Source organism: Periplaneta americana, chromosome 2 (genome assembly GCF_040183065.1).
Source record: "Periplaneta americana isolate PAMFEO1 chromosome 2, P.americana_PAMFEO1_priV1, whole genome shotgun sequence".
NCBI classification, from domain to species: domain Eukaryota; kingdom Metazoa; phylum Arthropoda; class Insecta; order Blattodea; family Blattidae; genus Periplaneta; species Periplaneta americana.
The window spans coordinates 185,503,897-185,528,109 of record NC_091118.1 but is presented as its reverse complement, the minus strand read 5'-3'; the positions used below and the strand labels follow the sequence as shown (position 1 = coordinate 185,528,109).

The following is a 24,213-nucleotide window of genomic DNA, read 5'->3' as shown; positions in this document are numbered from 1 at the left end:
GCTCTCGGCCAGTGCGTGCGGTTCAAGTCTAGGCGTGTGAAAATAATTTATTTAATACCCTCGAAACTTATTGCCGAGCCACTAAGCAAACAATGCCGAATCCCTCTTAATAATGCAAGGTTTTTTTCTCCATATTTTTTTACATTTTTACAAATGGGCAAAAAGCCTAAAAGTAAGTAAAATCAGATTATCTGTCTCTCTGTATACAATAAAAATAAGGATTACTTCTTATCATAACCTACCAAATGTCAGCTTCAAAATAAGCTTTCGTTCAATGTTCTGCAGTAAATGGTTCCAGAGCCCTGAGCGCTGAAAGAGGCTTGTTTTTATAAAATACGCTAAATTTGTCGCTCAATAGTACGAAAATCGTTTGACTTTCGATAGTATATTCTTGAAAATGCACTCTCCTCAGCACCTTGTATAAATAGGGAAAAAATTAGAATATTAAAAAAATGCGAGGTTTTTTACTGATCGATTTCATATGGAATAGTCCATATATATATATATATATATATATATATATATATATATAGGCTACATACATACTTCACATACATACGTACGTACGCTGCGCCAGTGATATAATATGTGTGTGCGTGTGCGTGCAGCGACCTTTCGTGTGGTAATTTTGCAATCAGAGATTTTCAGATATCGGTTAGCACTTCAAAATATATAGGAAACCGAGACATGTTAGAGCTGAAAAAGTGTGGATATAGGAATATTTACAGTGGTTTATTGTTGAATGAGATAAAACATAGACTAGTAAAGAGTGTAAATTTTCTCATTTAAGCCTCTGATAATATTTTATTCAGAAAAACAGTTACAGTGTGTGAGTTACAACATATTTCCAACAAAGAGTTACATCCAAACCTTGGTTCTAAAATACCATATACATTGCTTGCAGCCATTTTGAAGAACATATTTTCTCGCTCCTTTTGTGTATATATTACCTTATTTTATTATACAGTTTCTCATTAGTAGCTATTAGCATTCATATGGCTTGTTCTTTTTTATTTGTTTTAATTGTTTTTAACACTTAACTGCATTTATCTATACAATTTTGTTTAATTATCTTTCATTGTCTCCAAACAAGGTGAGCATGTCCAAATAACAGGCAATAATTAAGCTTTGTAAAATATTCATATTTTTGCTTCAATTGAGAACTGCTGTGTATGATTCTAACAATTATTATTGAGCAGTCTAGTTTTACAGGTAAAGCTCCATGTGAAGCAAACTTGAATAATTTCAAGGTAAAAATTGTTCCTGGGCCGAGTATCGATCCCGGAACCTCTGGTTGAACATAGCAGCGCTCTACCAACTGAGTTACCCAGGAACTCCGGCCTGCACTGATCGATACCCGGCCCCGGAACAATTTTTCCCTTGAAATTATTCAATTATTATTGATGTTGCAAGTTTTGTTTTTTTATTACGTGCAGACAGTGCATGGAATACAAGGCACAGCAATTATCAAGATATGAATATAAAGTTTAATTTTACTATTTTTAAGTAGCTACTGAAAGTAGATAATTTCAAGACCTTTAACCTCTTGAGAAGGTGGGACATTAGTTGTAACTACTATATAAGAAACGGGAAGATAGTTGTTAACGGGGAGTGTTATAGGCGGTACCTTTTCATCAGTGCCTTTGTAGACAATGACTGAAATTTGGATTTTTCCATTCACAGGATTAATTAGATTCAGAATAATAGATCTCTCTGGCACTAGATTCGCGAACTGTATAAGTCCGATACCATTGACAACAGAGGAATTCATAATAAGAACTTTTGTCGCTCCTTCAGGAATGAAGTCTGCATTAGGTGGGAGTTGTGCAGAATCTATGACCTCTGATGTTTTATTGTCGATTAAGTGCAGCGTTATCGACATTTCTCTGTCAGCCACATATAATGACAGAGGAAAGGGATCAGATGTGCTGTCTGGACTTCCGGTTCCTCCGTAAAGCACCTTGTACTGAGCGGACCGAAATGTCTCTGGGTCGATGACGTTTACTCCAACAGGTATCTCTGGGTCGTCGACTTTAATATCAACTTGAAGGTCATTGGGATCATCTGGATTTGTGTTTGTCTATAAAGTGAAGCACAAAGGTTATGTACACAATGATCTGTGAGCTGTGAAAGAACATATCATGGGCTTACATCAGCCGTGGCGAAAACGTCATCGTGCGCCGAGCCACTGTGTAACCTGCAACGTGCATAGCACCTATGGAGGGAGGCGGACACCCGAAGGGGAAGTGAAGCAACTGTCTGACTTATTAAGGGATTTTCATTTTCCTTACGTCTAGCACTTAAATACAATTTTATACAGTACAAGGCTACACACTAATGTTTAGTACGTGTAACGAAGAAAGAAATGAAGAAGGAAACATAGGGCACATTATCACAACCTAAAATTAACTGTCTTCAGGATGTCTCTGCTACAGAGTTTCAAAATCAGGAATGATGTCACTTAGTGGCAGTCGTAGTTGATCACGAAGGTATTTGTCTGTCAGTCGTGATCTAAATTATTTCGTTTTTTACTATTTTCATTGTCGAAAATAATTTTTCAAAAACCTAAGTTGTAGCGAACATGGCTTCAAAAGAGAAAGCGAAAGAACGAAGCTTCGGATATTTATTTTTGGCAAAGATTTGAAAAGTTCAACATTTACCAAGTCTTACATCTACATAGCTTTCATTTAACATCACATTGTAAATCTGTGAGTTTAAATTGAAGATCTAACCGCATTATTCGTGCATCTGCTGAACAAGGTTCGATGTACAGCGATAATAATAATAATAATAATAATAATAATAATAATAATAATAATAATAATGATAATGATAATGATGATAATAATAATAATAATAATAACAACAACACAACCTTTTAATGCTTCATCAGTAACATGTAGTATAATGCCGTTTTATGTTATACCACTGTTTCCTCGTAATAGCCTACTTGTGAACAAATCATACATTTTATATTCTCATTCATGTTTGCAGTAAAAAAAATGCGTCCTCCCATCCTACTTGAAACTTTCGTTTTTGTAGATGTACAAGTATTCGAGAGAGACATTGCGACGATATGCCACTCGCAGATCAGAGACAAATACAAATGTAACGGAGTTTGACTCCAGTGAGTGAGAGGGTGGGGGTTGTGGGAGGTAGAAAGCACAGCTATCATTGCGAGCCACAATGTGCTCGTGAGTCGCATTTTCGCCATCGCTGGGCTTACTGGAAAAAGTTGGCAAGTTTTATTGTTTTCCTATGTAGTTACCAACTTATTCCAGTAAGCCCACGATATGGAATGCGGTCAACTAGAATGAATATATCGCCACTTGTTTTATTACAGCTCATGATTGTGACCCTGAAGATCATGCCCCAATATTCTATAAGATATGCGAAAAAAAATGTGCGCTGTGTCAGGGTTACACAGGCACATAGAATACGTCACCCAATTTCGGAATGAAACTACAGTTGTGTTGGTCTGAATATTTTATTGGGGAGTATGAGTCTATGGTAAACAGGCAGCGCATTTTCGTTCCCAAACAAGTTAGGAAAGTTATCGATTAGTATGTTCTGGAGTTTATGGGACGTATTCATAGACATTCTTAGCGTGGGCTTCCGGTGGATGATCAGCGAACTAACGTTTTTCGTATTCATAAACCAGTGTTAGCGATGTGATATGATATGAATCCTGTACAGGTAACCAGTCGATAGCCGGAGCTAGTTTAGCACTCTCGTAGTGCGGGCTAGCGAAATGTCTATGAATAGCACCCTTAGAGTTCAAACTCTGACCCTAAATGCTTACGTCAGGACGCTACGAAAGGTATAACATAGTTCGGTAGATACTAATAATAATAATAATAATAATAATAATAATAATAATAATAATAATAATAATAATAATAATAATGGAGCATGACAACTGCAAGTGGGATTGCTACTAAATTAAAATGGTCTGTCCAGCTACTTTTTAATCACATAAACGCACTAACATTTTGAAACTAGCGCTCTAAAAATATTAGTGCTAGCTATATATGACACAATTTTTAATTAGCAGTGGCGTAGCGTCAATGTAAGCTAAAAAGCTCAGCTTCCCCAGTTAATAATAATTTCATAATAAACCTACAGTCTATGGACAAAATTATGTATTAATTTTAATAGAATTTATATTTACGCATTAAATATTGTGATGTGGCAGCTCAGGATGATTTGTGATGCAGCAGTAAACAAGATGCCTGCACACACCAGCTTCCAAGCAGACTGGTTTCTTACACTCATTCTTCTGTGTAACCCACCCCGCAGATTTTCCATCCCTTTCTAACTAAACTATCCTGGTCGCAAGGCTAGCAAGAAGCTAGCTCTGACATTGAAAATAAGTAGTTTCCGAGTTATCCTTTTCGTTAGTTGTGTTCAGTTGAAGTGTTAGTGTGCATTGTGGCTGATATAATAAATAATGAATGAAATAACAGTTCCTGACACCAATTTACTTGAATTTTTAGGACAATTCTATTATCAAGACTGACTTACGAACAAAATTGTGATCTAAAAAAACAAATGACGGGCTCCCTTGCTGTCAATGAAGGACACAACCAAGACAGACGCATACTTACGTACTGTATTTATTGACCGTTAATATTGTGATTCCTCTATGACAGGGAGTGAGCTAATGTTATACGTATACGAGTCTATTTGTTAGAGATATGTGTAAACCGTGAAATCATATTTTACTACGTACCATTTGAGGTCATGCCTTATTTGTGTTACTTACGAGGTTTCAACCAATCTTCGACTGCTGACTTCACATTGACTACTATTTATTTTAAGACTATATTTTTGTAATACATTTTCTCATATTGCATGAAAGACAACTTGAATTAGCTTCTCCTGCTCAAAATTTCATGCTACGCCAGTGATAATTAGATCGATAATAATACTGGACTAGTACCTATATACTACATAATACATCATAGAACATAATAGTAAACATGATACACTTAACTAAAGGAAGTAATAAAGAAATATAGTCAGAAAGTCTATACTTTACAAATTAAATTAAATTAAGCTCTAGCGACATCGGAATGGGACAAACTTGTGTTCAGAAACGAGCCCACTTGGAAAATTATTAAAAAAAAATACAGATCAAAATGAAATTCAACACAACATTGATTGATAAATTAAAATAATGTTAACACAAAAGTCTGAATGAAAATGCAACTTATTCTGCATTAGAATCAAATTGCAATGTAGTCGTGTTAAATAAACAACTTCGATTATAGATTGCCTGTATTGTACTATGATTTATAATCTATGCGTACCTGCTCGCAATTCTACCCTGCTTATGCATTCACGTGATGTAATAGATGTACCAGGAGAAACTACTCGATCCGCTGTACAGTTGTCAACAATAAAAGTGGCCGCACTCGTGAACAGCGAATATTTTGTAAGTTCACTTCGGGTCACGGCGATGTTACACGATGCATGTGCTTGTGAAGGGACATTATTTTATTTTTACTAACATTTCTAATATTAACCTGGCTGTACCTTTGGCTTAAAGGTTGTGAACCGGAAACACCATTTGGTACCCTCTTCCACATCTGGAGTTCGATGATACTGGCGTAAGATACAAACAAATCACATTTACTAAGTATAGGAGGGATGAAAAGTAGTTCAATATACGTAAATTAGGAAATATCGCGATTTTGAGTTTGATAATTTTCATTATGTTTTTCTTTAACCAAAAAACAGTAAAGTATTAACAATAAGTGTTTTTACTCTCGAACTGAGCTGTCCATTCGGACGTATTCATTATGCAGTGCATATTATACTGTCTACAGCATATTAGCTTACAATATGGAGAATGAAGTTAAATTGAAAAATAATCATAATATGGATATTTAAACCCATATTTGAAAATGATGGCCGTTCATTTATATACAGGTTTCAGTTCTTTTGTGCATATTATCGCACATAGACTATTATACCTAATTCCAATTACCAGTTTCATCTTTCGTACTAGTAACTCATGTTGAAATAATTGTGTACCTAATCTATAAAAGAGTACCTTACGTACTGTAAATTCAATCTTCACTTCTGCCCGATCGGAAAAGATAAAATTATTCAGACATGCTATTTATTGTCCGTTCAAGTGGTTTTGTCGCAGGGTCGTAGAAAGGGGGGAAATTACGTGACAGTTAATTACTTAACGAGGTCCTTTTATTTAAGTTATTTTAAACAGTTGTATAATATTACGTAGACGTCCAATTCCTAACAGAAATTAATGTTTTGAGAAAAGAGCTAAGACAGCCCAGCCACAAAGGGACGGGCAGAAGTGGGTGGAAGAAACCGGGATGCGACATAGGCAAACGGACGACAGTACCTGTGCGAGAATATGATTCAATATTGAAAGCGAAAATATTTCTGGAACGTACTATACTCACTAACTCAGTACTGTTTGTGTTTACTATGACCGTAAGGCGACTTTGACTGTGTGAAGAACGGTTGGAAGTTTACTAGTAGAGGGGGGTGGGAGTGAAGTACATTCAGAAACTCAGGTACAATAAAAATTGAAGTAAAAATAAAATGATGTCCCTGTAGAAGCAGTTCCGGAACTATGGAATTATTCCGTATCTGCGTCTCGTAGAGCAGCGGTAGAGTGTTCGCTTAATGATTCGAAGGTTGTGAGTTCGGGCCTTGTTCAAGCTCTCTCTCCGTCATTCTCTCTCTCTTCCTTTGTTCTTGGCTTTAGAAAATATTTTTCGTTTTTTCTTCCTGCGTAAAAGTTTTGTTGTATATCGACAGATTTTTTTTCTTGTTTGCGATTGTTCCTGTCATTTTTTTTTTTGTGTTACGAAGTATGTTTATTTATACTGTACAGTATATTAAGCATTGCTAGTAAAGAAATGAATGCAGTATGTTGTGACCTAATTGATCGGTTTGCGAATGAATTTTCTGTACAAGTGAGTATCTTAATTGTAATGAGGTACGTGACAGGCCCGAAATTTGTTTAATAGATACATAAAATGCAACCTCTCATCTTTCACGACTTGGCCTCCTCAACTTTCAAAGCCACCGTCCGGACGCGTCCTTCACTGCCTCCAGCCCGAATCCATTCGTCCACAGAACCACATACTGTTTCTTAAGCTCAAAACTATTACGAAGGTGCTGCAGAGAGACTGTATTTGCCTATAGAACAATAATTATGTTTTCGAGAAATGACACATGCACTTAGCGAAGAACCAGTTCTGTTTCACTGCTAGAGCCAAAATAATAGAGAAGATAATAACATTAAAAATATTTTCTTACGTACCTCCCCTGAAATATCACTGATGGATGCATTGAGGACTGGTTCTGAAATGAATTATAAATATTTTACTTTATTGTTGCTTGAAAATTTGTTTGAAATACAGGCTAAGTCAAATGTTGTGACTGCCTATACTTGTTTTTTTTTAAAGATGGGGCATGACATTTAAGCGGCCGAGCTTGGAACTACAGTGCTATGTTGCCATTATGGACTACCATGCAGCCAGCTGATGGAAGCTAGCAATTGAAGTTAAGATGGCTGACGTTAAAACATTTATTGACAATTGACACGAAGGTAAGAAAACAATACAAAAATCGACAGAGAATCAAATACGAAATGTACCAATGCTAACAATGTGTGCACAATAAATTTCGCCAAGAGAGCTATTACTATGGCCTACCACGCTATGTGACATTCAGTTGTTTTTCAGATCGCAACGCTCCTGTCATGTCGCATCTTTCAAAAAAACAAGTATAGAAATACAATGGTAACATAAAACGGGAGTTGTGAATTTTAACAGGATAACGGACTAATTTAAAATTAGCCAATAGCCGCATATCAGAGTTCTGCGAAGGCATTAATGGAATTAAAGTGCAACCATTCCGGGCAAACTGGGAATTTCAATGAAAAAGTCTTTTTTCAGAAATATTTGTTTATTATTAGTGTAATATATAGATAAGGCTCTAAAATTAAATATTCTAATGTTTTATTTTCGAAAGAAATATTTTACAAGTTTTATGGGCATTGAATCTAAATGGTCTTGACTGGGCAATAGATACTTTTTGTTTCCCTAAATTAGTTTGCAGCAGTTACTCATAGAGATATGAGCTGTTAATGTATGTGTTTCAAGGAAATATTTTGAAAGTCTGCTCTGTTAATTCCAGAGCTTCAGGATCAAGAAACTTTTTACTCTGTACTATATTATATCTGCCACTTATCTTCAACAGTTTGGGTTAATAACAATTAATCCTAGAATTCAAGTGAATATTTTGACTTAGAAATGTTACAGTTGTTTAGAAACTGGAAAAATGAAGGACATTAACTCATTAATGTTACAGTTGTTTAGAAACTGGAAAAATGAAGGACATTAACTCATTAATGTTACAGTTGTTTAGAAACTGGAAAAATGAAGGACATTAACTCATTAATGTTACAGTTGTTTAGAAACTGGAAAAATGAAGGACATTAACTCATTAATGTTACAGTTGTTTAGAAACCGGAAAAATGAAGGACATTAACTCATTAATGTTACAGCTGTTTAGAAACCGGAAAAATGAAGGACATTAACTCATTAATGTTACAGCTGTTTAGAAACCGGAAAAATGAAGGACATTAACTCATTAATGTTACAGCTGTTTAGAAACCGGAAAAATGAAGGACATTAACTCATTAATGTTACAGCTGTTTAGAAACCGGAAAAATGAAGGACATTAACTCATTAATGTTACAGCTGTTTAGAAACTGGAAAAATGAAGGACATTAACTCATTAATGTTACAGCTGTTTAGAAACTGGAAAAATGAAGGACATTAACTCATTAATGTTACAGCTGTTTAGAAACTGGAAAAATGAAGGACATTAACTCATTAATGTTACAGCTGTTTAGAAACTGGAAAAATGAAGGACATTAACTCATTAATGTTACAGCTGTTTAGAAACTGGAAAAATGAAGGACATTAACTCATTAATGTTACAGCTGTTTAGAAACTGGAAAAATGAAGGACATTAACTCATTAATGTTACAGCTGTTTAGAAACTGGAAAAATGAAGGACATTAACTCATTAATGTTACAGCTGTTTAGAAACTGGAAAAATGAAGGACATTAACTCATTAATGTTACAGCTGTTTAGAAACTGGAAAAATGAAGGACATTAACTCATTAATGTTACAGCTGTTTAGAAACTGGAAAAATGAAGGACATTAACTCATTAATGTTACAGCTGTTTAGAAACTGGAAAAATGAAGGACATTAACTCATTAATGTTACAGTTGTTTAGAAACTGGAAAAATGAAGGACATTAACTCATTAATGTTACAGCTGTTTAGAAACTGGAAAAATGAAGGACATTAACTCATTAATGTTACAGCTGTTTAGAAACTGGAAAAATGAAGGACATTAACTCATTAATGTTACAGTTGTTTAGAAACTGGAAAAATGAAGGACATTAACTCATTAATGTTACAGCTGTTTAGAAACTGGAAAAATGAAGGACATTAACTCATTAATGTTACAGCTGTTTAGAAACTGGAAAAATGAAGGACATTAACTCATTAATGTTACAGCTGTTTAGAAACTGGAAAAATGAAGGACATTAACTCATTAATGTTACAGCTGTTTAGAAACTGGAAAAATGAAGGACATTAACTCATTAATGTTACAGCTGTTTAGAAACTGGAAAAATGAAGGACATTAACTCATTAATGTTACAGCTGTTTAGAAACTGGAAAAATGAAGGACATTAACTCATTAATGTTACAGCTGTTTAGAAACTGGAAAAATGAAGGACATTAACTCATTAATGTTACAGCTGTTTAGAAACTGGAAAAATGAAGGACATTAACTCATTAATGTTACAGCTGTTTAGAAACTGGAAAAATGAAGGACATTAACTCATTAATGTTACAGCTGTTTAGAAACTGGAAAAATGAAGGACATTAACTCATTAATGTTACAGCTGTTTAGAAACTGGAAAAATGAAGGACATTAACTCATTAATGTTACAGCTGTTTAGAAACTGGAAAAATGAAGGACATTAACTCATTAATGTTACAGCTGTTTAGAAACTGGAAAAATGAAGGACATTAACTCATTAATGTTACAGTTGTTTAGAAACCGGAAAAATGAAGGACATTAACTCATTAATGTTACAGTTGTTTAGAAACCGGAAAAATGAAGGACATTAACTCATTAATGTTACAGTTGTTTAGAAACCGGAAAAATGAAGGACATTAACTCATTAATGTTACAGTTGTTTAGAAACCGGAAAAATGAAGGACATTAACTCATTAATGTTACAGCTGTTTAGAAACTGGAAAAATGAAGGACATTAACTCATTAATGTTACAGTTGTTTAGAAACTGGAAAAATGAAGGACATTAACTCATTAATGTTACAGTTGTTTAGAACCTGGAAAAATGAAGGACATTAACTCATTAATGTTACAGTTGTTTAGAAACTGGAAAAATGAAGGACATTAACTCATCTGTAACATCCTTGACAAAATGTAACACCGTGACATGGAAGAAACAGCTATAAAATATTTATCGATTAGGTTTTTGTGAACTAATTGGATGCCATGAGATGTGCATTGCTTTCACATGGACACTATGAGAATGAATCTCTTTTTGCTTGTGGCAGAGACCTGAGTTTTACACTTTTTGTTAGTAAGGTGTGAAGTGAATCCACAAATCTTGTAACAGCTGTGACGAAAACATTTTTTTATTTTCTGCAATAATAATAAATTTTATTCAACAACTTTTTTCAGTAAAATGATGATACTGTTATTGTTTAGTCAACTGTCCGAAGACAGGTCTGAACCTCACAAATGATACCAACAAAGCAGCACTTATGAGGCAACTAGGCCGGGAGATAATGGAGTAGAGTTCCTTTCCCCCCTGCATTTCATATATCGCTGACTAGCTACGTATTACGTTAATTAGACTTAAAATGTATTGTATTGTATTGTATTTATTAACATTCCATGGTATTCATACATGCTTACAGCTAGAATATGGAACAAGTCAAAAAACTTAATACTATTATAAAAACTTAATTTATAGTCACAGTCTAGATGAAATATATACAGTCGAGATTTGCAATATAGTCTACTAGTACAACACATAGTTTTAGTATCAATTTCATGAAGTGTTATTGAATGTCATGAATTCACCTAAAGAATAGAAGGCGTGAGAAATTAGGTACTTCTTTAATTTGGCCCTAAATAATTTTATGTTTTGAGTTTCATTTTTTTATATCGATAGGGAGGCTATTAAAAATTTTTACTGCCATATAACGCACTCCTTTTTGATAGCACGATAGACTTGCCGATGGAGTATGAAAGTCATTTTTTGACGTGTATTTATGCTATGAACTGTTGAATTAGTTACAAAGTTTTCACGACTACATACGAGGAAGGTTATTAATGAAAATATATACTGACAAGCCATGGGCATTATTTGTAGTTTTTTGAAAATAGTCCTACACGATTCCCTAGATTTGGCACCTACTATTATTCTAATTATCCATGTATACAGAGAGTTGTTCTTTCTCTGACACATCGTCAAGTGAGATGTGCACTGATCTTCTGAATTAATTCTAATAATATCTGACAAAAGTCATTTCATTATATATATATATATATATATATATATATATATATATATATATATAGTTTTAATATAGTAAAAATGTAACATCCTTGAACAACTGGAAGTCCACACCTGTGGAGTAACGGTTAGCGCATCTAGCCGCGAAACCAGGTGGCCCGGGTTCGATTTCCGGTCGGGGCAAGTTACCTGGTTGAGGTTTCTTCCGGGGTTTTCCCTGATCCCAATATAAGCAAATGTTGGGTAAGTTTCGGTGTTGGACCCCGGACTCATTTCACCGGCATTATCGCCTTCATCTCATTCAGACGCTAAATAACCTAAGATGTTGATAAAGCGTCGTAAAATAACCTACTAAAATAAAAAAAGTGACAACTGGAATGGCAGAGTCACATATGACAGTAATAACAGTATTCAAAGACTTACCTGCAAAAAAGTAGAGGAGTATCAGCGCAATTCGAATTGCATATTTGAATGCCATTCTTTGTGAATCTGTCTTCTGAAGCCTCAAAAACAAATGTAACTGGAATGGTCTCCGTAATTGGCATTGTATTTTATATACAGTTTTCATATCTACTGGATTTTCCAATGTTTTGGAATAACCTAACCCTTATTTGATAACGGCAGAGACATTTTTCTAGTTATATTGATACTACAATTATTATCAACAATATTTCCTTCTTGTTTACTATCATTTTAAGGTATATGATAGTCTAATCGAAAATTTAATGCATGGATTTTTTTTTCAATTTATCAAAAACGAGTTATATAGAGACAGGTTTGTGAAATGTGGACTGTAGGCATTATTTGCATATGAAATGAAATTCAAGATAAGATCAAGAAGTAAGATATCTCATTTGATAACAGCTGTAAAATGTTAAAAACTGAGATAGAATATTGTGAAATATAACGTATACTTTCATCTATAATGTTGAAAGTTTTCTTAGATTGAAATCTATTATAAAGATAGAAATTTTATGCAGACTGTAACGAAAAAGTAGACAAAACTTCAGATGTGTATTTCTGATATGTATAAGAGAAAAAATGGTTTCATCAACATGATTCCGCAAGTTTGATTTTTGAGTAGGGCTTGCGAGTATGATCACAGTGCACTCCAGTACGTTTGTTTGCTGGAATTATTATGATGCATTCTGTTTACATTTCTTTCATAAACTGTTCAAAATTTTGGCCTCCTGTCTGAGTACAAACCATAGCTCGTCATCTCATCGAGATTCGAGCATTCTTGGCCTCCACGCTCACCAGATCTCAACCCATTGCACTTCTTTCTGTGTGGGAACTTAAAGTCGTTGGTGTGTTCAATTCCTGGGGATAATAAAGAAACTCTTCGTCAGAGGATGCTGTAAGACTATCAGACAATAAAAACAACATTTTTTTCTTCTAATTAGGTAAACTTTATTCTATATAAATACATTATATTTGGGAATAGCAGGAACAGAAAAAAAGAAGGAACAACTTGACACTTGTTTATGGGTATTACCCACTGGCAATCCCAAAAGTTTCGTACAGCCTCATATCACTACGCCGTTTTCTTTTTAGTCTTCTATGTGCTGGATCTTGCGGTGGATTAGTGACAATTATTACTCGAAGTAGCGGATTCATGTGCTTTAGGAAGGAGTTATATAGTCTGATGTAGCTCTGTCTTAGGACTTCCATCATGTCAGAAATACAGAGATCATAGTTCAAGTTCTTGTTGCTAATATATCAAAGTGCATCAGACATCAACCTCAAGTAGCGATTTTGCATGACTTGTATTCTTCTTATTTGACATGCAGAAGCAGATCCTCAAATTGAACATCCATGTTGCCACACAGGGTGCACAATTTAAATATAGATAAGTCTCTTGTAGTGTAGAGACAATGGAGACCTGTCTTGAATAATGTGTTTTACCAGGTAGATTCTGTGTCAAAGTCTTTTAACAATAGCTGATATGTGGTTATGGCAAGTAAGTTTGCCCTCTAAGATTAATTCAAGATATTTTACAGATTGGTACTACTGAACCACATAATGTTACTGGATTATTTACAGTATTCCTCTTACAAGTAAATTTGACTAAATGTGATTTTTAAGGATTCATAATTACTCGCCATTGCTTACACCATGTGGACATTTTTCACAAAAAAGTTCAGTTGTTCTGCTTCTGATTCACAAGTACCTTTACTAAGGATGGCAATATCATCAGCAAAATGGGCCATTGTTAAGTGATTTTGAGATGGAAAATCGGATGAATATAGAATATAAAACAGCGGTCCCAAAATACTGCCCTGAGATACTTCAGATTAAACAACATTTGATTTTGACTGACCAGATTCGTATTTAACAGGGAATATACGTTGTGAAAAGTGTGACTTGGTTATTAAATAATACTGTAGGTGTCTGAAACAGGATTTTTAAGCTTTAAGAGTAAGTCTTCATGCCATGCTTTATCAGATGCTTTTTCTGTGGCTGGACGGGTCATTGGGCGCCGTGGCAATGTCAAGTGGCCTGCAAGAAGCAGATTTAACATCCATTGGACTTTTTTCTGCTGGGATACCTTAAAGAAAAGGTGTACACCAGAGAACCTCGGGATATAATTATTTCAGAAGCGATAATTCGAGAGGAGTGTGGTCGGGTGTCAAATGATGTGAAGAGTTCGCGGGAAAAACGATGAATGTCACATTTCTGTTAAGATTAGATAATGATCTAATTGAGTCTATAACTGTAAGATGTAGAGCTGTTTCTATAGAAAATAAAGGAAAGGATTACTGCATTCGTGGTGATAATTCTCCTTTTTAACATTTTTCATAAGAACAACATTAAATTTCGCAGTCATCCATTGAATTAGATAATGGCATCAACCTTAAGAAAACTGAGACATTCATAGTTTTTCCCGCGAACTCTTCATTTGTTTCTGAGGACAGTAGAGAACGTTCAACCACGTCTGGAAAAAAGTGAATTTTAAGTTATCCTAATGACTGTACTACTGTTTCAATCTAATTTTATCATCTCAATGTAATGTAATTATATATAATAAGCGGTTGAAAAGTTAGATATAAATGTGGGTCTCCCTATAGTCTTTAAATGCAAGTTTTGTGGTCGAGGCGATATTCCGCCTACTTTGCACATATCTTATTATTATCTTTATTGCCTGACTCACGTTTGCTGAAGTCAAGTGGTTATCTCAAGTTGAAAAAAATTACGTCAGCTACTTGTATAAATGTTATGTATCTAGGTGTCGATTATAGTTCATTATTATTCCTGACGTCTAACACTGGCTGTGTGGGTAGCGTTAGTACTCCCCAACCGACCTGTCCGTAGTTCGAACCCTGCCGTGGGCGGAGATTTATTTTCAGTTAATGAGGCTGGGTGTTCTGTCTCTTAAATTATGGTTGTCCTGTGATGTCACCGCAGCGGTCCGTCTTACAGATCCCACGGCCAGGCAGGCCTTCAATCACAGTCCGTGGATATCCAGAGTACCGCAATCGTTTGAGCCGGCAAATGCCGACAAAACCGCGCTATGCAGTATACAGTTGTATAGGGAAAGAATGGAATTTAAATGCGAAAAAATGCAGTGCTGCTGTGTTCAGAACTGTTCACAGAGAACTGAAAAAAGAGTACATTTGTTTTCTCTGTGACAAGGCGAAAGAAATAAGGAAAAAGGAAAGAAGTGACTATAAATATAAAAAGGAATGATCCGCTACCTAAGCGAACATACGTTGTGAGATTAATGACTGGCTGTATTTTGATATTTATTTTTTCAAAATTTGGGCCCCAAAATATTTTTCTAAAACTAATCTAGAATTTAAGTTGTGTCAGCAATGATATTTCTACATAAAACAAATGAAAATCACGTACCAATTAGCATCAGTGTCAATGTTTACCATCTTCTTTTCAAACCAAGCATTTCTGAATTTAATCCTAATTGTTATTTGCAAGAATGACATAATATATTTGTGAAAGTTCTGAATTCATTCTTGAAACAAGATTGTATTGTTTGCTCAATTGGAAAATACAGAGACTGTAGAAACTAGAAACCCTATTAAGGTTAGACTGATGTGAAATTTCAATTTTCTAAACTATTCTAGGTAGATCTCTGAAATTTAATTTGTAATTTTAAATTGTGTAAATTTAGGTTTTCAAAAATTGCTACTATTTTGGCACATACGTGCCAGACATTCAGGAACGAAACTTACTATACAATTTTCCTCCTTATTTTGCTAAAAAAATAATTGAAAATATTGAATGCATTAAAAGTGTAAAAAGAGAAAAAAAAATTCAACTCGAACGTAAAAAAAAAATAATATTAAAAAAACCTCTTCTAGCTGATATGCATATATCTATATCATCAGGCAGTACATCTCACTTGACGATAAGTGTCAGAGGAAGTACAATTGTTTGTATGCATCTGAAGTCTGATTAGTGGAATATGTAGCTAATCGGCGAAGTATGCATTGGAGGGGGAAAGAAACTGGCCACCCTACCCCATTATCTCCTGGCCTAGTTGTCTCTTGAGTGATGCCTTATTGGTGGTACTTATGAGGTTCAAAACTGTCTTCGGACAGTTGACTAAACAACAACAACAACAACAGAAATATACGAGTGTTGGGTATAATCCTGATAGTAAGTTTTGTTAAGAACATATTCAAAAACCTCTACAAAAATCATGCATGTAGTACAGAATCTGTAGAAAAAGTAGCATTTTTAGCAATGCAAAATTTACAGAAAATTGAAGTGGAGAATATTGACTTCAAAGTTTGGGATAATAATAATGAACCAGGTTTCTGTCTTTTTTATTTTCTAGGCATTTTGAAACATATAGACCTAGCATATTATATACAGAACTTACCCTTATATACACTACCACGTTGTGCACACCTAACCTACACTAGTAAATAAAGGTGACTAAAAAAACTATGTAAACTTATGAAAACACTATAATAGATCAATATTATTTACAAATCACTATGGACTATAGACACTATTATAACACTAACAATAATTTTTTTAGAAACTTGCAACTATTTCTTGTATCACAAACAAAAACCATGCATGGAAAACACGTTATGGCTGCTAGCAACAAGTGGAATTTTCCTTTAGACAAGATTTGTGCTCTCCTTTGTAACTGAATATCTTTTAAAGGAAAGCAGCCTTTGAAGTAGGCCTATACCTGTTGGATTCTATGAAAAAATATTTCGAGAAGTCGAGAAGCTACACTGGCTCAATCGGAAATCTAATATAATAAATCTGCAATGCTTGGGAAAAGTGGCATAAGTCAGTTTCCACAAACCTTTTTTATTAATTTATTGACAACTTACGGAACATCTGCTCGCTTGGGAAAAGAGACATAAGTATTTCTCCCATTACAATAATTCATACAGAAGAAAATCAAATCGACATAAACCAGTGTGAAGACAGTTTTTTTCCTTCTCCTGTAAAATTAATGTTTTTGACTTGTGTCACTTTTCCCGAGCACTACAGAAATAATGTATGAAATATAACGTAATTTCCAAAATGGAGGGCGTGGACGGAGCATTTAAATTAACAGTCAGAGTCCGCAGCCTTTTAAAAATGTGACCCTACACAGCTGATAGACCGGTCGTATGGTCATTAAAATTGGCAGAGGGCATCTTAAGACCATAAAAGAATTTTTAAAGATAAGAACAAAGAAACGTTTTTTTTCACCAAAAATGACAAAATCTCACATCATTATATCCTTGGGGATATTATACTGAAATTACTAGCTTCCATATTTTTAAAGCTAAACTCGCAAAATGTTTATCACTAGTATATCTGGTACAAAATTTCGCCTCTCTCTGTGATAAGTGGTTTGCATTTTATTAATAACTTAATAAAATAATATTGTATTGCTTCATACAAAGAGCCCCTTGCGTCATAATTTACATTATTTTTAATTGATATTCACTTATACACACACAAATTCCACAATTTGGGATATCTGGCCGACATCTACGGCTGACCACTAGGATCCAGAATACAAAGCAGAGGTTAAATTAAAAATACAATATGATTGCGGAGAGAATATGGAACAGTGGTATAATTTAAAAATTAAGTACAATTTGATTTCGGAGAAACATGATAAGAAAGTACATTGAAGAGTAATGAAATGAAGTAAAAAAATATATTACGTATTATTATACAAGTGATTGTGTAAAATGGATAATGAATCTCTCAATACCATTAGACAAATTTTGGTAATGTCCTCATTAGAAAATTTAAGAGAAAGGAGAATATTTATATAGGTTACATTGGAACAAACATTACTATTGGAATTCTCTGTACAGCGAATGGGTAAATTACTAATAATTTTTATGACTATTAATTTTTTTATTTTTTATATTAAAAAAATTCCAGTAATTTACTGATTAATTTTACAGCAAAACCCTATAGTAAGCTTTGATTCCATGTATGTAAGGATCCATATAAGTGAAAATCACTTAAGAATAATGTCAATTGTAGTGCAAGCGACTTTTTATATAAAGCGGTTCAATATTTTAATAAAATAATTAATAAAATGCAAACCACGTATCATAGGCGGATGAAATGTTGTACACTTGTCACTAGTAAGCAGATATACCAGTGATAAAAATTTGGTGAATCTAGCTTCGTAAGTATGGTAGTTATTGATTTCACTTTTGTGAACTCTTAAAACTAATGAACTTCGAGAAATTTCAGTACAGTGTCTCCTTATATGCGGAAGCCGGAGAGTTTGCACGAGGAATGCAGTTGGAAATGTTTAGATTTATTGTTATTTTATTTGAAACATTGTTGTTTTCATTTGTTATTTGTAATTGATTAAGTTCATGCTGCTGTATTACCTATATCTGTGACGTTTATGAAGGAGTGTACTGAACACTTAAATGTATATTTATTCTATAATAATTATTAAATAAAGTTTTTATACATTAGTATGTTGACTGACAATAATGTTCTAAAATGTGGGAAGATCCGTTAGTAGTATTTGCCCTTAAAATTAAAAATATCTGAGTTTTAATTTAAATATTCCTATCCCTAGCGTGTTGAAAAGGAATAACAATGGCGGCCGACTCGGTGATTGCGCTACTCTGGTATATCCACGGAGTCTGCCTTCAATGTGAATATGTATAGTACTGGGTGTTCAGTTCAAAATGTGTCTTGGCCAACGAGTTAGAAAGAGAAAGATATAGAGTGGTCATTGCGCCGCCATGTTTGAAGAAAATTGAATGACCGTCGGTAATGAACTTATGCGCCCAAAACAAAGTGGGCGTGGTGATAACTGACATTAGAATCGTCAGCTGTCTTAATTTCGTTTGCATAAATCAGTTAAACTGAAGTGGAAAAACCTAGTATTTCGTCAAATACGTGCTAGGAACTTAATCTAAACTTATGTACGCTAAATTTAAAACACTTGAGCTATTCCTAGAAGGAATGCTTAAAAGAATAACCTAAGCAAAATTGTCATGTAGTATGACAAGAAGTCCTAGCAAATATACTGAAGAAAATGTTAATATTCCTAGGTTCTTTTAAATGCGACCTGCAAGATTGCCTATAAAATGAACGAGTATGATTCGGATGATTTTATTAAATTGTTTTCCCAGTCTCTACACGTTGCAAAACTATTTACTTAACCATAAGATATAGAATGAAAGTAGGCCCTATCTGTAGTAAACAACCTTTACCTCTAAGCTTGTAACGTGGGTGAAACATGATAAAACACGCTTTCAGTTTTTTTGTTACAGTAAAGTATAATTATTATCGAAATGTGAACGTGAGGCCAACAACCGGCTGGTCTGTCTGAGCCTTTCAAGGACTGTGGCACCACAGATAATTATTAGTGTATAATTGAGCACCCACGTACAATAATGGGGTAAGTAGTTACGTAATATATTCATACTTACCCCATTATTGCACGTGGGTGCTCAATTATGTTCTTTCATGTCCGTCCAGTCAAAATACTAACAACAATACGACCTACCCCAGAGTTTTGCGTTATTTTGGATGCGAGTGTCGAAATACAATTTTAATATTTGATTGCTATTACTAGGTTTGAAACGGAATTGTAGCGGTTTTATCCGTATTTAGTTTAACTTTATTACTAGTGAACCATTTATTTGATTAATCGTTTGTCTTCGAAATAGGCCTACTTCTTATAAGCTACAGCTCATCGTCTTCTTGTATAAGCAGTAAGGACAGAAGGAGCAGAAATAAAGGATGCCGGTGTCGAAATACAGTTTTAATATTGAATTGCTATTTGTTTTTCACTGGGTCTGAAACGGAATTGTATTGGTTTTATCCGTATTTAGTTTAAGTACATTACCAGTGAACCATTTATTTTGTTTATGCCGGGCGTTGTTACACATTTGTGCATGAAAAAAAAATGCTGCTAATTAACAAAACTATGGACTTAACTTCATAAAATTTACATGAAATATGATATATCAGTTGTCTTTTTCCTTTTGACATTGCAGTTATATGCAGCACACACAACAGGCATGTTTTTTCTTCGTTTTTTTGTACTTCTTACCTCCGTTATACAACATTGTAAGCAGACGAATTTTTACAAAGGTGAGCGCTTAGCTCAGATCTGCCGTGTTTCGCGGTAGCACCGCAAAGAGCGCTGTACAGGACAACATGGCCACTCTATAGTCTTCTCTTTCTAACTCGTTGGTCTTGGCTCACTGTATGCCGTCATGTGGCTAGCTGATGAGCCTAGAGAATTCAATCTTCCTACACTTCCGCAGCTCAGGTGTATAATCTAAGAGGCAGAGAAGTTGGCTAGCAAGTACGGCGTTCATTCTGAAGAGTACGTGCCGATACGTACGGTAACGCCGGTAGTGGCAGGAATGTGAACTGTTTGGAAATACGTACTGTCGGGATATGGGGAGAGGTTAAGACGATTACTTACGTATTTGTTGACATTAACTTCGACGGTCAACATGGACACGGAGCATTTGATTTGTGTTGTGGAATGTTACCGTACGCAACCGATGATAACAAATACCCTGCGTACGACTTGCCGGCGCAAAACACTTTTCGAAAGACGTTATGGTAGCATACAGACCGTACAGACCGCCATCTGTTGCTACGACGTTCAAATTATACCGTACACGTTCTCAAGTTCAGATTGAAGAACGCCTTAAATAATAGGCAATTTCTCTAACATATAAGCTGAAACTCGCTTCAAATCGGTGACCCAACAACAGTGACGTCATGATACGCTTTGAAATGAACACCCAGTATAGTGTTCACCAAACGAAATCATCTATCCTACCCGCTGTGGCTTGTAAGACAGCACAACAAGGAAGAAAAGAAAAGAAAGAATTAGACGAGTATCTCCATAACTATTTGTTGCCTCATAATTCCCTTGCTTTCATAGTAATAATAATAATAGTAATAATAATAATAATAATAATAATAATAGTAACAATAATAATAATAATACTTATTTACTTACTTACGGCTTTTAAGGAATCCGGAGGTTCATTGCTGCCCTCACGTAAGCCCGCCATCGGTCCCTATCCTGAGCAAGATTAATCCAGTCTCTACAATCATAGCTCACCTCACTCAAATCCATTTTAATTTTATCCTCCCATCTATGTCTCGGCCTCCTCAAAGATCTTTTTCCTTCCGGTCTTCCAACTAACAATCTATATGCATTTCTAGATTCGCCCATACTTGCTAAATCCCTGCCCATGCCAAATGTCTGGATTTAATGTTCCTAATTATGTCAGGTGAAGAATACAATGCGTGCAATTCTGCGTTGTGCAACTTTCTCCATTCTCCTGTAACTTCATCCCTCTTAGCCCCAAATATTTTCCTAAGCACCTTATTCTCAAACACTCTTAACCTCTGTTCCTCTCTCAAAGTGAGAATCCAAGTTTCACAATCGTACAGAAGAGCTAGTAATAATAATAAAAACCACAAGGGTAGCTGCCCTTCAGTAAGGGTTGCCAAAAGACACAGCATACTAAACAAATAAAAAGAAAAATAAAAATTTGTGTTATCAGTATTTATGATTATTATTTTCAAATGGAAGCTACCCTTGGGAAAGTACTTTTATTCAATAATTATTTGTAATCAGATAGAATATGAAGAAATTTAGGTGTACAGGTGATTACGTAAAATCAGAACAGAATATTTCATTACGTCTACAGGAATAATTTTCAAAAAAATTTAAAGGAATTCCGAAAGACTTAAAACATTCAACTGAGAATTTTGTAATTGTTCCCATTGCTCCGAACAATAGTCCAAATACTTCAATCTGTCGTTGTATATGATAATAATCCCTAAAGTATTGAATTGTAGGGTCATAAATGGTCTTCTTTCCTTCATGCTTTATAAACCCTAACTTTCAGTTTTTTTGAGAGCAGACTGGATGACAAAAGCTTCTCCACCGAATAATAACACGCATTTCCCATATTTATTCTGTGTTTAATTTCTTCCCGAGTGTTATTTATATTTGTTACTGTTGATCCAAGATATTTGAATTTTTCCACTTCTTCAAACGATAAATTCCCAATTTTTATATTTCCATTTCGTACAATATTCTGGTCGCGATATATAATCATAGACTTTATCTTTTCGGGATTTACTTCCAAACCTATCTCTTTACTTGCATCAAGTAAAATTTCCGTGTTTTCCCTAATAGTTTGTGGGTTTTCTCCTAACATATTCACGTCATCCGCATAGACAAGATGTAACCCGTTCAATTTCAAACGCTCTCTGTTAGTGCATCTCCTTGCTTTAGCTCGCAGTGAATTGGAAAAAGCATCCGACAGAAACTGACCTATACGGAATAATAATTATTATTTCTTTAATGTGGCAGAGCTAAGGCCAGTAGGCCTTCTCTTCCGCCCAACCAGACTCTAATTCTAATTATTAAATACAATAGACTTACGTTATTAGTTAGTAGACGATTTTATTTGTGATTATTATTTAATTACGTAAAAATACTGGTAATTGAAGCCATGAAGCTGCAGTTAACGGAAAAAACGTTTCCTAAGAGAATTCATTCACTTCATTCACACTTTTGTGCCTGAGGACAGTCCATCACAGCAAACCCAGCGTTCTTTCATATTCCTTTTTAATCTCCGCATACGATACATTTTTATCTTACTGTTGTCTCTCACCTGATATCTTCTTTCGCCTCGAACTTTTTCCCGTACACTATTCCTTCCAGCGCATCCTTCTGTAGGTATTGTCTTCCTCCTACGAGTTTAGCGCTGGGACCTGAGATATTCTTGCCATCGGTGCGGGGGGGTTGCAGGTAGATTCTTTTGTTGCTACAGCCAAGCCGAGCCGAGCGGAGTGGGAAGTATTAATCGTCCAAATATATGCGGTCTTCAGTTTGTAGTAGTGTGTGAATATTTCATATACATATTGTTTACCTAGGCCTATATGGTTTTGTTATTAATATATTAAATATATTGTTGCAATTTTTGCTCAAACATCTCCCTGATGTTAGCTATGTTAATATTATTCATATTAAATATTTCACCGTTACAAGTCAATTTTAAGGAAACATGATGTGGAAAAGTTTTTGGTTTTATTCTATTGGAATTTTAGAATATGTGTGATTAGTATCGTGAAAAACAGATTCCTATAATGTCATGCGAAAATCATTTATTGGTGATATCTTAAAATACAAATCAAGTAGTTTTACTTCTCAAGTGAGTTCAGCAGTACAGTATATTTAAATTGATTACACATTTAATTCAATTCTACTAATCACTAAATTTTATAGTATGATTCTTCTTTTCATTTATATTATTGTAGTTTTATTATGATTTTCTCTTTATTTATTTCATTGTATTTGTATTTCTGGTGGTGTGATGGCCTTAACTTCTCCAGAATAAATAAATAAATAAATAAACAAATAAAATAACTTAAATAAATAAATAAAATGTTCTACAATACTTTCCTTCTCTTAACACGTAAGTACGAGTGGTTGTATCTCTATCTGGCCAAAAATACGTTGAAAACTAATAGGCATACTGCTCTCGTAAATTGGGCGAATGTTTTCAGTATGATTGTACTTCCTTCCAGACTGTCGCTGACACTGTTCCTTCCCACTCCAGTACCGCGCTAGACTAGTCGGAACCGCATTCCTCTCAGCACTAAACTCCTGACAGGATGACAATAGTTTCTTCTTAACCGCTTACCCAGTCAATTTCTTTCTCTCTTCCTGATCAGTTTCAACATTATTCTCTCTTCTCCCACTCCTTCTAGCACAGCTTCATTTCTTATTTTGTCTGTCTATTTCGCTCGCTCCATTCTTCTCCATATCCATATTTCACATTCTTTCAGTCGTTTCTGTTCATTCTGTCGTAATAACCATGTTTCTGCATCATGCTGTGCCACACTCCACACAAAGTACTTCACTAATCTATTGCTTAGTTATTTTCCAAAGGTTCGCAGAAGATGCTCCTTTTTCTATTAAAAGCTTTCTTTGCCATTGCTGTCCTTCTTTTGACTTCCTGGCAGTTTGAAGCACTGCACTTGTTCTGCTGCCTCATTTCGAAATCGCACGTTTACTTTCTTTATTTTTATTCTAACAACCGTGGTGTTCATCCTCTTCTGCTAACAGCTCCATATCATTA

At 34.6% G+C, this 24,213-nt stretch overlaps 1 protein-coding gene across 1 annotated transcript; it reads right to left on the bottom strand.

Moving 5' to 3' along the window:
- Positions 1 to 772: 772 nt before the first annotated feature.
- Positions 773 to 12,146, bottom strand: LOC138694919 (uncharacterized). Its single transcript, XM_069819107.1, has 3 exons — positions 12,047 to 12,146; positions 7,304 to 7,344; positions 773 to 2,080 (listed from the first exon to the last, which is right to left on the bottom strand). The coding sequence occupies exons 1-3, from the start codon at positions 12,099 to 12,101 to the stop codon at positions 1,511 to 1,513; spliced, it is 666 nt and encodes a 221-aa protein (XP_069675208.1). The 5' UTR covers positions 12,102 to 12,146; the 3' UTR covers positions 773 to 1,510.
- Positions 12,147 to 24,213: the final 12,067 nt, after the last annotated feature.